Source organism: Misgurnus anguillicaudatus, chromosome 14, assembly GCF_027580225.2.
Source record: "Misgurnus anguillicaudatus chromosome 14, ASM2758022v2, whole genome shotgun sequence".
In the NCBI taxonomy this organism is placed as follows: Eukaryota; Metazoa; Chordata; class Actinopteri; order Cypriniformes; family Cobitidae; genus Misgurnus; species Misgurnus anguillicaudatus.
In genome coordinates, this window is record NC_073350.2 from 21,815,146 (window position 1) to 21,828,246 (window position 13,101).

Genomic DNA, 13,101 nt, shown 5'->3' on the forward strand with positions numbered 1-13,101 from the left:
TCACAAACCAGACATTGAGGGGCTATATGTAGGCGCGAGGCCAGCGACGCATGCGCAGTTGCAGCGCTTGTTCATACCGGTAGTCATCGAACACATTGGATAATGGTAAGTGCGCGCATCTCGACCACAACGTGGTTAGGAAAAAGGGAGGCTTTAATAGATGCTCGCGTCGCCTTTGTAGTTAAAGAGACGAACATTATTGCAAGGTAACTGTTATTTATACTATTTATAGTATTATACAATAATGTGCTCGCATTGTTGAGACTTTGTTCGTGATGTATGCAGCTTTACAAAATAGTCTATTTTTACACAATTCGTATGGTAACGAAATTAAATACACGCTTTAACATTGCATTAACAGATGCATGTTTTGATTTACAGCTTGTATTTGTGGGAGTGCCCATTATTATGCTTGTCATTTTTAGGCGTGTTCGTAAAGTGCTGCGCAGGCTGCGATGTACGATAACATCAAAGTACCGCGAGAACGATTGGAACGCTGTATTTATTATGCTTGTTAATTAGCTCTCGCGGTCTTTCAGTGCACTTTCACCGACAGTCAACGCAGCGCTTCGTGAAGTCGACCACGCTTGTTGTTTTGAAGGGTGTGAATCCGTCAGGAAGTTGATGTATTGTTTTAGAAACGCGCGGGTAGTGAAGGGGTTTTGTACTTTAACAGTCACAGCACTCAGCTCATAAATACGTTGTCTTAAAACTGTATGCAAGCTAAGGGTGAAACATAAATCGGAAAGCTTAACCGATTAACAAAGGCACGAGAGCGAGGCGTGTCTTCGTGAAAATTATTCTTCATTATGTTAAATTGTTAAGTCTGTCTTTTTTATTGTACGTATAGTTTACAAGACAAAGCATATAAAAATAATGCACAAGAAAGAGGTATCGAAATAAAAAAAATCCTACTCTATTGTTTCCATTGTCATTGTTGGTGACTTGGGGGTCCCTAATAGAAGAGAATCACGTGGACGATAACTCTCGTGACTAAGTGCTGGGAAATAATGGAATTAAATGTTAAGTGGTTTGTAATGTACATCATTACCAATTCTAGTAGTTATTTTGTAAGGAACTGATTGTAATAGCTCAAGATTGATACGATTAAGAGTCATAAGAATATCTCATTATCCTTTTAAACTGAATTCTGAATCTGCAACATTAAACGTACCTAGCAAAAATATGCTTAGTTAAGTAGGCTATTGGTGATTAGGTCTGTTGTACCTAATTTGTTTTGTGGCATAATGCCATGACCTGGATTCTTTGCACCTACTACAGTTTCTTATATATTAAATGCTATAGGGGTTCAAGAGTTCATCAAGGCAGATTTACATTTACTCACTTGGCTGACGCTATTTAAAGTGCATTTAGACTTCAAATTTTGTCTTTTTTATTCCCTGGGAATCGAACATGTTACCAGCCGGGCCACGTGAACAAAATATCTTCTATCTGAAGTAAAATATCTTTGCTTCTTAAGTTAAATCTGTCATGATTTATTTTTTTAGCCATTGCTATATTTAAATGACTTCATGCTAAGAATTTCTTTTTTTTGTAGGAGGTAGTACATTATGAAAACACCTCCTAACAGACGAGGAATTACTTTTGTGGTGGGCGCTGCACTTGAAGCACGGGACAGTCTTAAAAACTGGCAAGTGCCTTTAAAACTTGATTCCCTGTGCTTTCTCTGTTCTACATTGTCTCTTATGGGTATCAATGTGTTTTTGCTTTCAGGTACGCTGCCAACATTGAAAAGATTGACTATGATGATGAGAAAGTTTTAATTCACTATCGTCAGTGGAGCCATCGCTATGATGAATGGTTTGACTGGACCAGTCCCTATCTGAGACCTATGGAGAGAGTTCAGCTGAGGAGGGAGGGTCTGCAGGAGGACAGTTTTATCCCTGTGAGTCACAGACTGTGCTCTTCCAAAATGCCGGTATTTGAACGCTAATAAATCTAGGATAAATTTGCATACACGTATGGACCATGATGTGAAACTGATGCTGCATCAATGATGTTATTTTTCTGATCAACGCTGTAGCAAATTATAGTCCAGTTGGTAGTGATTCACTATACATTCAACTATTTTCTACACTGATGTAAAACCAGGAGTTATGACACTGAATTCTTATTGAATCAGCTATGATGAAGGAAATAAAGTTTATCGGAATTGTTTATTTGTAGTATTGAAGGTGCCATTGAATAAAAACTGTATTTAGCTAGGCATAGATGGATAATAAAAGCTCTGTACATGGTAATGACATATCGTGAGCCTCATATCGGTTCTGGATAATTTTTGCACTTAATAAAGTTACATACCTTCTATGTAACAATTTAGCATATTATTTCAATGCATTCTTTGGCACCTTTAAGGTTTTATCATATTTATGTTAGCCATTATGTTTAATTAAAGTAAAATGCCACTTAAGGACACTTGTACACTTGTTATTAGAGATGAACCGATATAACATTTTTCCACCGAAAACCGATTATTCAGACTGATATCTGCCGATAATGATGCTGATACCAATAGTTAGGTTACTATATTAACTTGCATTAAAGGATTAGTCCATTTTCTTAAAAAAATCCAGATAATTTACTCACCACCATGTCATCCAAAATGTTGATGTCTTTCTTTGTTTAGTCGAAAAGAAATTATGTTTTTTGAGGAAAACATTCCAGGATTTTTCTAATTTTAATGGACTTTAATAGACCCCAATACTTAACAGTTTTAATGCAGTTTAAAAATTGCCGTTTAAAGGACTCTAAACAACCTCAAATGAGGCATAAGGGTCTTATCTAGTGAAACGATTGTCATTTTTGACAAGAAAAATATGCACTTTTAAACCACAACTTCTCGTCTATCTCCGGTCCTGTGACGCGCCAGCGCGACCTCACGTAATTGCATAATGCCGTGGAAAGGTCACGTGTTACATATATGAAACGTACATTTGCGGACCATTTTATACAATAAACTGACACACAGACATTCATTTGTATCATTGGACATACAACAACGTCGGACGGTCCTCTTTCTCTACACTTGTAAACACTGGGGCGTAGTATCGCATACGTCCTCCGTGACCTCTTGACGTGATGACGTATTACGAGGTCGCGCTGGCGCATCACATGACCGGAGATAGACGAGAAGTTGTGGTTTAAAAGTGCATATTTTTAATTTTCTTTGTCAAAAATGACAATCGTATCGCTAGATAAGACCCTTCTGCCTCATTTAGGATCGTTTAGAGTCTTTTGAAACAACTGCAACTGTTAAGTGTTGGGGTCCATTAAAGTCCACTAAAATTAGAAAAATTCTGGAATGTTTTCCTCAAAAAACATAATTTCTTCTCGACTGAACAAAGAAAGATATCAACATTATGGATAACATGGTGGTAAGTAAATTATCCGGATTTTTTTTTAAGAAAATGGACTAATCCTTTAACTAAATTCTAAAGATTCAATTTTCTGAATGTTATTCATTTATATAATGACAATTAATATTGAACCTTAAACTAATTATGTTTCTTTACATTTTCTATACACAGAGTTCAAATCCATTGCATTTTATGATATATCAAAATGCAATGGTTGGTCATGACTATCGGCGAGTAGAAAAACAGTAGTGTAAAATAGCCAATAGTGTAAAAACGTTCTTTTATCGACCAATACCGATTATTGGCTGATATCTGCATCTCTACTTGTAATGTGTTTGGCTTTTTGTTATGCGTGTAGTTTATTGGTCTATTCTACAATACACAGATGAGATAAGCTGTAGGATGTTAATTAAATATTTTTTTTATTTCCAGGGATTTCATGTGAATGACAAAGTTCTTGCCAGTTGGTCTGATTGTCGATTTTATCCTGCAAAAGTCTTGACTGTCAATAAAGACGGTACTTTGATGCATTCATCATGTACATAAATACAGACTCTTCTTTAATTGTTATGTTATGTATGTGTTATTTATGTCTTTCTAACATTGTCCCACAGCATCCTATACCGTAAAGTTTTATGACGGTGTCATCCAGACTGTCAAAGGGATACATGTCAAACCATTCATCAGAGAGGTTCATTTTGCATTTTCTATTTTAGTTTTATTCTTGTCATAATTTGTCCTATCAGCTTACCCATTTCTTCATTTTCTCTAAATAGAGAAGGAAGAAATTACCTGACAGAAACGCAGCAAAGCCTCAGGTGAAAAAAACTGAAAATGTCAAGAAAATACAGGATAATGCTAATGCCGCTGACAGTGTTAAAGAAACAGAAGAACACTACGACCGTCTTCCTGAGGAAGAGGAGGACGAAGTCTCAGATATGGAGGGAGATGAAGGTGACCAGAAGAAACGCAGAAACACTCTCCAAAAGACTGAGAAACATGTGGTGGAAAATATGAGTGTCAAGGAGGAAAATGTGGAAAGAGAGAGAGTCTGTGAGCAAATAGGGCAGCACAACTACAGTAAGTCATTTCTAAAGAAGGATTTAGGGCACGAGGAGAAAGATGAAGAGGCTGTGGTGAAAATAGAGGACAATGAGGTGTTTGCGTCGTGCATTAATTTTAACGAGGGTATGGTAACGGGAAACAGGAATGAGGAAGCAGAAGTCCAGGCAGAACAAAAGGAAAAGGAAGTCAAAGGTTTTCCTAATGGCAAAAAGGCACGGAGGCAGCGGGTTCGGGGTAAGTACAAAGTTAAGCTTACTTTATATTTGCTTAGTGATTCACATAATGGCTAAAATATATATATATTTTTTTTTATAGGGAAGAGGAGATTATCAATGGGAAGAAGGAGCCGTCCCTCCAAAAAAATCAAAACAGATTCAGGTTTTTCTTTTGCTAATATGTAAAGGTGCCTGTTAGGGTGGGTGGTAAAGATGACACATTTCATCATTGTTCCTATTCATCCTCCAGACAAAAATTGTCCTAATGATTGCAAGTCCACACCTGCGGTAAACGATAACACAGCCGTAGGAGGACATGGACCAGAGCCTGAACCATTACTTTTGACACAACCATCCAATGGCACAATGCCCACATCTCAGTGGCAATCGGAAACCTCCAAGCCTGCAGGTGATAATCCACCAACCACATCTGTATATTCTCAAATAAAACATGATATGACATGTTAAATAAACCTGTGTTTTTTCATCATAGTTAGGAAGCAAGCGTTTCACAACCCAAATCGTTTTAGCAGAGAGCCATGTGAGTAATGATCTAACCAAACTCAGATTCACAAATGATTAAAATCAGCGATGATGATATGTCTGTCATAAATGCTTTCATTTCAGTGTACAGAGTTGTTCGAAACCAGCCACCACCAGTACTGTCAATCAACTTGGACCATAATCCATATAAATGCAGTGCTCCTGGCTGTATGAAGTCCTTCCGGAAAGCAAAGCTTCTGCACTATCATATGAAGTATTACCATGGAGACGATCGTGCCATTGATGAGGATCTCGGAGTGAATAGAGACAATCAGACCGATGTCATCGGTCAACAGGCAGCACTCATTAATCATGATGGATCCAAGAAAAGGTGCATTGGGTTGTCTTCACTGCGTGTGTGCAGTAAGGCTGGTGCACAGATGACCGTAAAAAGACGTTCTTCAGCTCCCCCTGCCGTCAGTGCACAAAGTTACCAGCAGTCACTGAAGGAGAAGACCAGAGAGAAACTGGATAGCAAGAAGCAGAGATGCATCAACAAGGAAAGAGAGAGAAGATTTGTGGAAATAGGTAAAGCTCCCCAAAGTATTTTTCTTTGTTATGTCACATACAGGTCTCATTGTGGTTTAGTGTTTAAGGAAAACACCACCGTTTTTCAATATTTTACTATGTTCTTACCTCAGCTTATGAATTGATACATACTTATCTTTTTTCGGCGCGTGCACTTTTGGTCTTTGCGCAGCGCTTCTTGAGTGTGTTGGCATTTATCATGGCCCCATTTATTCCTATGGTTCCAAACAAAAGTTTTATTTTGTGCCACCATGCTTACTCATGTAACTACTCATGTAACAGTCTTTAAATAGGGAAAACATGGAAGTGTTTGGTGGCTACTAAATTCATCCCTGTTTGGAGCCATAGGAATGAATGGGGCTAGGCTAAATGCTAACACATTCACAAAGCGCTGTACAAAGATTAAAAGTGCACGCATTGAAAAAAGATAGGTATGTATTAATTAGTCTAAGTTGAGGTAAGAACATACTAAAATATTGAAAAGCAGTGGTGTTATCCTTTAAGCAATCACGCTTAAAGGAATAGTCTAATCATTTTCAATATTAAAATATGTTATTACCTTAACTAAGAACTGTTGATACATCCCTCTATCATCTGTGTGCGTGCAAGTAAGCGCTGGAGCGCGCTGCGACGCTTCGATAGCATTTGGCTTAGCCCCATTCATTCAAATGTACCATTTAGGGATGGGGTTGGAAGTGACCGGGCACATCAACGTTTTTCCTGTTTAGGACGAGTAGTTATACGAGCAGGTTTGGTGGTACAAAACAAAACGTAGCGCTTTTCTAAGCGGATTTAAAAGAGGAACTATATTTTATGGCGTAATAGCACTTTTGGGAGTACTTCGACTCGGCGCAGTAACACCCTCCCTCTTCCATTATGAGAGGGAGAAGGGGAGCGGACTTTTCAGGCGAGTCGAAGTACTCCCAAAAGTGCTATTACGCCATAAAATATAGTTCCTCTTTTAAATCCGCTTAGAAAAGCGCTACGTTTTATTTTGTACCACCAAACTTGCTCGTATAACTACTCGTCTTAAATAGGAAAAACGTTGATGTGTTTGGTCACTTCTAACTTTATCTCTAAATGGTACAATTGAATGAATGGGGCTAAGCTAAATGCTATTGAAGCGTCGCAGCGCGCTCCAGCGCTTACGTGCACGCACACAGATGATAGAGGGATGTATCAACAATTCTTAGTTAAGGTAATAACATATTTTAATATTGAAAATGAGTAGACTATTAACAATCTGACCCAGATTCAGTATATAGTCAGATGTCTGACTGATTCCGTCCATGATTCAGACTTGGATGATTCAGTCTGATTTGCCAAACTGTTCAAATGACTGTTCGTAGATAAGAAAGTGAGTGTGTTTACATCCATTCATGCTTAATAAGCTGATAACGTGCAAGGTCATGTAAAAGTGTATAACAGTTTATTTTTTCGGGGAAAGGTGATAGAGGGCTAAAGCAAATCCGATTGGCTTTCTGCCCATTACCCCTATTTCGCATAAATGCCTTAAACGGATAGTTCACCCAAAAATGAAAATTCTGTCATCATTTACTCACTATCATGTTGTTACAAACCTGTATAAATGTCTTTGTTCCGATGAACACAAAGGAAGATATTTTGTGGCATGTTTGTAACCCATCAGATCAGAAACCCCATTGACTTCCATAGTATTATTTTTCTTACTATGGATGTCAATAGAGCTTCTGATTGGTTTGGTTACAAACATCCCTTAAATTGTCTTCCTTTGTGTTCATCAAAACAAATACATTTTCATTTTTGAGTGAACAATCCCTTTAACAGGCTTTCTTATAGTTTTTTTATGTGCACATGCGTGTAAAAGATGAAGTTACAAATGGAAGTAAGCAAAAAGTAACACATAAACGTCTGCCCTTGACTCATGCAGTCGACGGAGAAACCAGCAAAATTACAAAAAGTACATTTACAGGTTCTGCAGACATAAGAAGTGATATAACAGTATGGCTTTCTGAATGATTAGACGTATTGTAGGCGATGACATCAATGCTTTCAATAAACCTGACAAATCTCCAAAAAGTTAGTGGGTTTATTGATATGCATGTAAACAGGTTTCTATTATTTTTGATAGATATCCGCTTTATTCTGTGCATGTAAATGTCTGAAAGGCCATGTGTTGACTATTAATTGTTTGTAAATCATTTCAAGGCGCCCAGTATTTCTTTCCTGTCACAGCTCTTGTCACAGTTTCGTGATGGATAGTAGGCTGTAGAAGTCAAGGCCAGATGGAGACCATTACATGACTAACTGTTAATCACTAAAGCCATCCTGTATTTCACCTATTTATTCAAAACAGAAAGCATGTGGGATGCTGCCGTTATTTCCTCATTCCATGCATTGTTTTTCAGCTGATGTGAAGGAATGTGACAGGCTTAAGTCGAGAGATTTCCTGCAAATCAAGTTGAAGAAAAAGAAAAAGATGAAAATGACCACATCAGGTGAAAAAATAGTTGCATTTAAAAACGGATTGCCTGAGTGATCTGTTTTTAATATGCACATCATTCATGTTTTGTGATCTGCCTTCAGATGAGGAAAGCATTTCTGATTGGTCCTCTGACAGCTGTGGGTGGAGTGATGATGAAGTAGGGGTGGACTTGGGTATCATGCCCTCACCTCTCAGTTGTAGCTCAGTTGCCTCAACTACTGGAAGACGAGATAATGTCCGCTGTGTGTGTGAAGCGGAAGAGGAAAATGACTTCATGTTACAAGTGAGCACTGTGTTACTCGGTCTCATTTAATAGAGCACTGTGTTAGCAGGGTAAAGGTCATGGGTTTGATTTCCAACACACAAACTGATAAAAAGTATAGCTGGAATTCAAGCAAAAGTCAGTTTGGATGAAAGTGTATCATTTTAGATGGAAATGCATGAATGTAGATGCTCTATATCTTCTTTTTTTATTAAGGTTTATAAGGTCAAATTTATACAAAAGAGGGGGCAATACCCTTTCAAAAATTATACATTTGTACCTAATTTAGTACCTCAAAGGTACATATACTTTTGGAAAACTGTAAATTTTGGGACCTTTTTAAAGGGACACTCCACTTTTTAAAAAAATGCTCATTTTTCAGCTCTCCCAGAGTCAAACATTTGATTCCCACCGTTTCGTAATCCATTCAGCCGATCTCCGAGTCTGGCGCCACCACTAGCATTGCCTAGCACAATCCACTGAATCTGATTAGACCACTAGCACCGCGCTTAAAAATAACCAAAGAGTTTGGATATTTTTACTATTTAAAACTTAACTCTCCTTTGTAGTTACATTGTGTACTAAGACTGACAGAAAATGAAAAGTTGCAATTTTCTAGGACGATATGGCTAGGAACTATACTCTCATTCTGGCGTAATAATCAAGGACTTTGCTGCCGTAACATGACTGCAGCAGGCGTAGTGATATTACGTAGTGCCTGAAATCAGCCCCATGCTATTGTAAGATACTAAGGGGACTATTTTTGGCTGCTGCGTAATATCATTGCGCCTGCCATAGCCATGGTACAGCAGCAAAGTCCTTGATAATTACGCCAAAATGAGAGTATAGTTCCTAGCCATATCTGCCTAGAAAATCACAACTTTTAATTTTTCGTCTCTCTTAGTACACGATGTAACTACAGAAGAGTCAAGTTTTAAATAGGAAAAATATTGAAAGTCTTGTTATTTTTTTGCGCGATGCTAATGGTCTAATCAGATTTAATGGATTATGCTAAGCTATGCTAAAAGTAGTAGCACCAGACCCGGAGATCAGCTGAATGGATTCCAAAACGGTAAAAATCAAATGTTTAACTCTAGGGGAGCTGGAAAATGAGCATATTTAAAAAAAATGGAGTGTCCCTTTAAGTGGTACCATCCCAGTGACCGCTTTTATACCTTTATCTGAAAGTGTAGAAGACGCCACTGTAAAATTTCCAAATGCTCCTGTTTGGAAGTGACCTTGACTTTACTTTTCTTTAATTCAGTGTGAAGAGTGTCTATACTGGCAGCACGGGACCTGCATGGGACTCCTTGAAGAGAACGTTCCAGAACAATATACTTGCTTCGTTTGCCGTGATTCTCCAGGTTGGCAGACACATTACCAGTATCATTAGGTTGTGTCATTTTTCTGCTATATGTTTCAGATTATTCGTTTGTTTGTGTGTAATCAGGACAGATCAGAGGTCAGAGGTCGAGTTTGCGTTACTGGTATGACACAGACTGGCTTAACACAGGCCATATGTACGGCCTCTCTTTCCTGGAGAATTACTCTCATCAGAATGGCAAGAAGATCGCAGCCACTCATCAGCTATTAGGGGACATTCAGCATGTGGTGGAAGTACTCAACGGTCTACAGCTTAAAATCAGCGTCCTTCAGTGAGTGTTCTTCAAGTGGTATTTTGACTGTCAGTCAAATTCTACCATCTTCATAACTTCAAAAGTGACCTAAGATTCCTCAGTCTAATATAGATTGTTTATTTTCCTGCAGGAGCCAGGCTCATCCAGACCTCAAGTTGTGGCAAAATCCATGGAAACTGTCTGGGAGATCCAGGATGAAAAGCACTGCTGTCTCAGACTCAAAACCAGTTTCTCCATCAGCATCCCCAGAGACCAGTCTACATAAAGATTTCATATCATCATCCTTCCAGAACTACATTAGCAGCGAGCACTGTTACCAAAAGCCACATGCATTGTACCATGTACTGGAGCCAAGGTTGGTGCTAAAGACACGGGTTGAATCAGAAATGGAAGACAGATTGTACAACACAAAGACTCTGTTGAAGAATGAACAACACTGTAGTGGAGAGATTCAACCGGCACTCTTTAAGTCTTCTAGTAATAAACTAGCCAACCAAAGCAAGGTGAGCTTCCTATCCCATCAGTTAGTATTCTTTACCTACGTAACAGATGTTACTGTCAAATGACAGGATCAAAGAAGATGCAGACCAGGGGGTATCAAGCTTTAATATTGACCATGGCTGTTTTATGTTATTGCTATATTTTTGTAGGAAGCAGGAAAGGAGCATGTGGTTGGTGCTGATGGAGGCGGAGTTCAGCAGCAGCAGTGGAAGATCAATTTGCTGGAGCATATCGAGGCTGTACAAGAAGAGGTTACAGACAGGATGGACTTCATCGAAAGGGAGCTTGATGGTGTGTTAAAGAATGAATAGAACGTTTTGATTTAGAATTTAAATCATTCACAAGCATTTTCCATTTTTAGTGCTTGAAAACTGGCTGGACTGCACGGGTGAATTGGAACCACCAGAACCTTTGGACCGTCTGCCTGAACTGAAGCATAGCGTAAAGGAGCTGCTGAATGAACTGGGAAAAGTACAGCAGATTGCTGTGGTTTGTGCCACATAAGGGCACTATGAAAATATTTAACAATCTTCACAGGACTACCTCAGACTGAAACCTTAAAGACTGTAACGTATAAACGGAGAACAATTTGAATATTGTGAAACTGAACTCGGTCAGTGATGGCAATTGTAAGTGTGGAATAAAAACTTTCCAGAAAGCTGTGAAATGTTCATCTCCCTTATTTATAGCAGATTCGAGTCTGTTTAAATGAAAGGAAATTTAACTTTACAAAAGATAAAATGGCGTAAGATTGTTTGTCACTTAGCAATTCATAGCAAGCTATAAATTCTCAAATAAAGGTAAAAATGTTGTAAATCCCTAAAAGTTTTTGTTTTAATGTTGGATGATCAAAATAAGCATTGGTCCCACATACTTAAAGGGACATTCCACTTTTGAAAATATATATATACTCATTTTCCAACTCTCTAGAGTCAAACATTTGATCCCTACAGTTTTGGAATCCATTCAGCCGATCTCCGGGTCCGGCGCCCCCACTTTTAGCATAGCTTAGCACAATCTATTGAACCTGATTAGACCATTAGCATTGCGCTAAAAAATAACCAAAGAGTTTCGATATTTTTCCTATTTAAATTTTGACTCTTCTGTAGTAACATGTACTAAGACTGACAGAAAATTAAAAGTGGCGATTTTCGGAACTATACTCAAAGCAAAGTCCTGCAAAGTCCTTGATTATTACGCCAGAATTAGAGTATAGTCCTAGTCATATCTGCCTAGAAAATCACAACTTTAAATTTTCTGTCTGTCTTGGAACACGATGTGACTACAGAGGAGTCGAGTTTTGAATGGGAAAAATATCGAAACTCTTTGGTTATTTTTTAGCGTGATGCTAATGGTCTAATCAGATTCAATGGATTATGCTAAGCTATGCTTAAAGTGATAGCGCCAGACCTGGAGATCAGCTGAATGGATTCCAAAACAGTAAAAATCAAATGTTTAACTCTAGGGGAGCTGGAAAATGAGTATATAAATATATATATATATATATATATATATATATATATATATATATATATATATATATATATATATATATATTTTCTAAAGTGGAATGTCCCTTCAACCCTTATCGGACCCTTTTTTTCTTAATTTGGCCACAACTTTGTGTTTCAGCAAAAGAAATGATTTTTGGTGACAAATCTTATATTAACACATATTTTGAGAAAATGCTTTAAAATTTTTCAAAACAACAACATACCGTGGGCAAATTTACTACCTTTTCGGATTGTCCATGTACAAAAAAGCCACTAAATTAAACAGCTGTAAAAATGTATACTGGAAGTCAATTGGGGCAAAAAAGCCACAAACATCTAATTGGGGAGAAAAAAAAAAAAAATCTGATGCGGCACAAAAACTAAAAATGTATCAAAGCCAATGTTTTTACTTATCTTTGACATGCCCAAGACTGTGGAAAAGGGAAAAAAACATTCCACAATTACTTTTTATATTGAAAATCAGTCATTTTGTGTTTTTTTGTCATTTTTTTCTCAAATCAGTAACATCACTTATAAACTTGGCAATTAAAGAGTCAAAATCCTGGAATTTTTGTATACATTTGGTAGTTTTAATCAGTACCTGAGGTTGATTAACAGATTTATGCAAAAAAAAAAAAAAATTGATACATTTTTACAGCCGTTTAATTTAGTGACTTTTTAGTACACAAACAACCCGAAAGGGTAGTGAATTTGAACAACCCACAAGGGTTAAAAAGGCTAGCTACTATCAACCTTTATTTAACAGATCGTGTAAAAGTTAAATGTACACATTAAAACAATTGTGTCAGCGCTTGTGTATTTAAAATATCTACCTTATGCTTAATATGTTTGTGTTTTTTATACTTTATATTTCTGACCAAATGTAAAATAATGTAAAATGTTATAATCTATGGCCTCTGTAACCTAGTATGTCTTTCACAATATTTCTGTATTGGCTAGATCAGTGTTTCTAAACCAGGGGAGTCCATTAATGTCCCCAATAGACTCTTAATTAG

The 13,101-nt window shown here is 37.5% G+C and overlaps 1 protein-coding gene across 5 annotated transcripts; it reads left to right on the forward strand.

Annotated features, from left to right (window-relative positions):
- The first annotated feature begins 43 nt into the window (after window positions 1–43).
- Window positions 44–11,259, forward strand: phf20a (PHD finger protein 20, a). 5 transcript variants are annotated; one of them, XM_055183586.2, is made up of 18 exons: window positions 90–105; window positions 1,424–1,457; window positions 1,559–1,651; window positions 1,735–1,939; window positions 3,810–3,894; window positions 3,992–4,068; window positions 4,154–4,676; window positions 4,758–4,820; window positions 4,908–5,066; window positions 5,151–5,198; window positions 5,285–5,728; window positions 8,116–8,205; window positions 8,294–8,475; window positions 9,719–9,818; window positions 9,905–10,109; window positions 10,222–10,594; window positions 10,742–10,883; window positions 10,954–11,259. In XM_055183586.2, exons 3-18 carry the CDS (start codon window positions 1,572–1,574, stop codon window positions 11,094–11,096), a joined length of 2,919 nt encoding a protein of 972 aa, XP_055039561.2. In that variant the 5' UTR covers window positions 90–105; window positions 1,424–1,457; window positions 1,559–1,571; the 3' UTR covers window positions 11,097–11,259. The 5 variants fall into 5 exon arrangements, with proteins under 5 accessions (XP_055039559.2, XP_055039558.2, XP_055039562.2 ...); XM_055183585.2 differs by having other exon boundaries at window positions 99–206; XM_055183584.2 differs by lacking the exon at window positions 1,424–1,457 and having other exon boundaries at window positions 44–105.
- Window positions 11,260–13,101: the final 1,842 nt, after the last annotated feature.

What these genes read in the sequence shown, in the direction of transcription:
- phf20a (XM_055183584.2), top strand. Translation starts at nt 1,572, where the DNA reads ATGAAAACACCTCCTAACAGACGAGGAATTACTTTTGTGGTGGGCGCT. An exon ending in CGTTTGCCGTGATTCTCCAG is followed by an intron (nt 9,819 to 9,904) that starts GTTGGCAGACAC and finishes GTGTGTAATCAG; the next exon opens with GACAGATCAGAGGTCAGAGG. An exon ending in CATCGAAAGGGAGCTTGATG is followed by an intron (nt 10,884 to 10,953) that starts GTGTGTTAAAGA and finishes TTCCATTTTTAG; the next exon opens with TGCTTGAAAACTGGCTGGAC.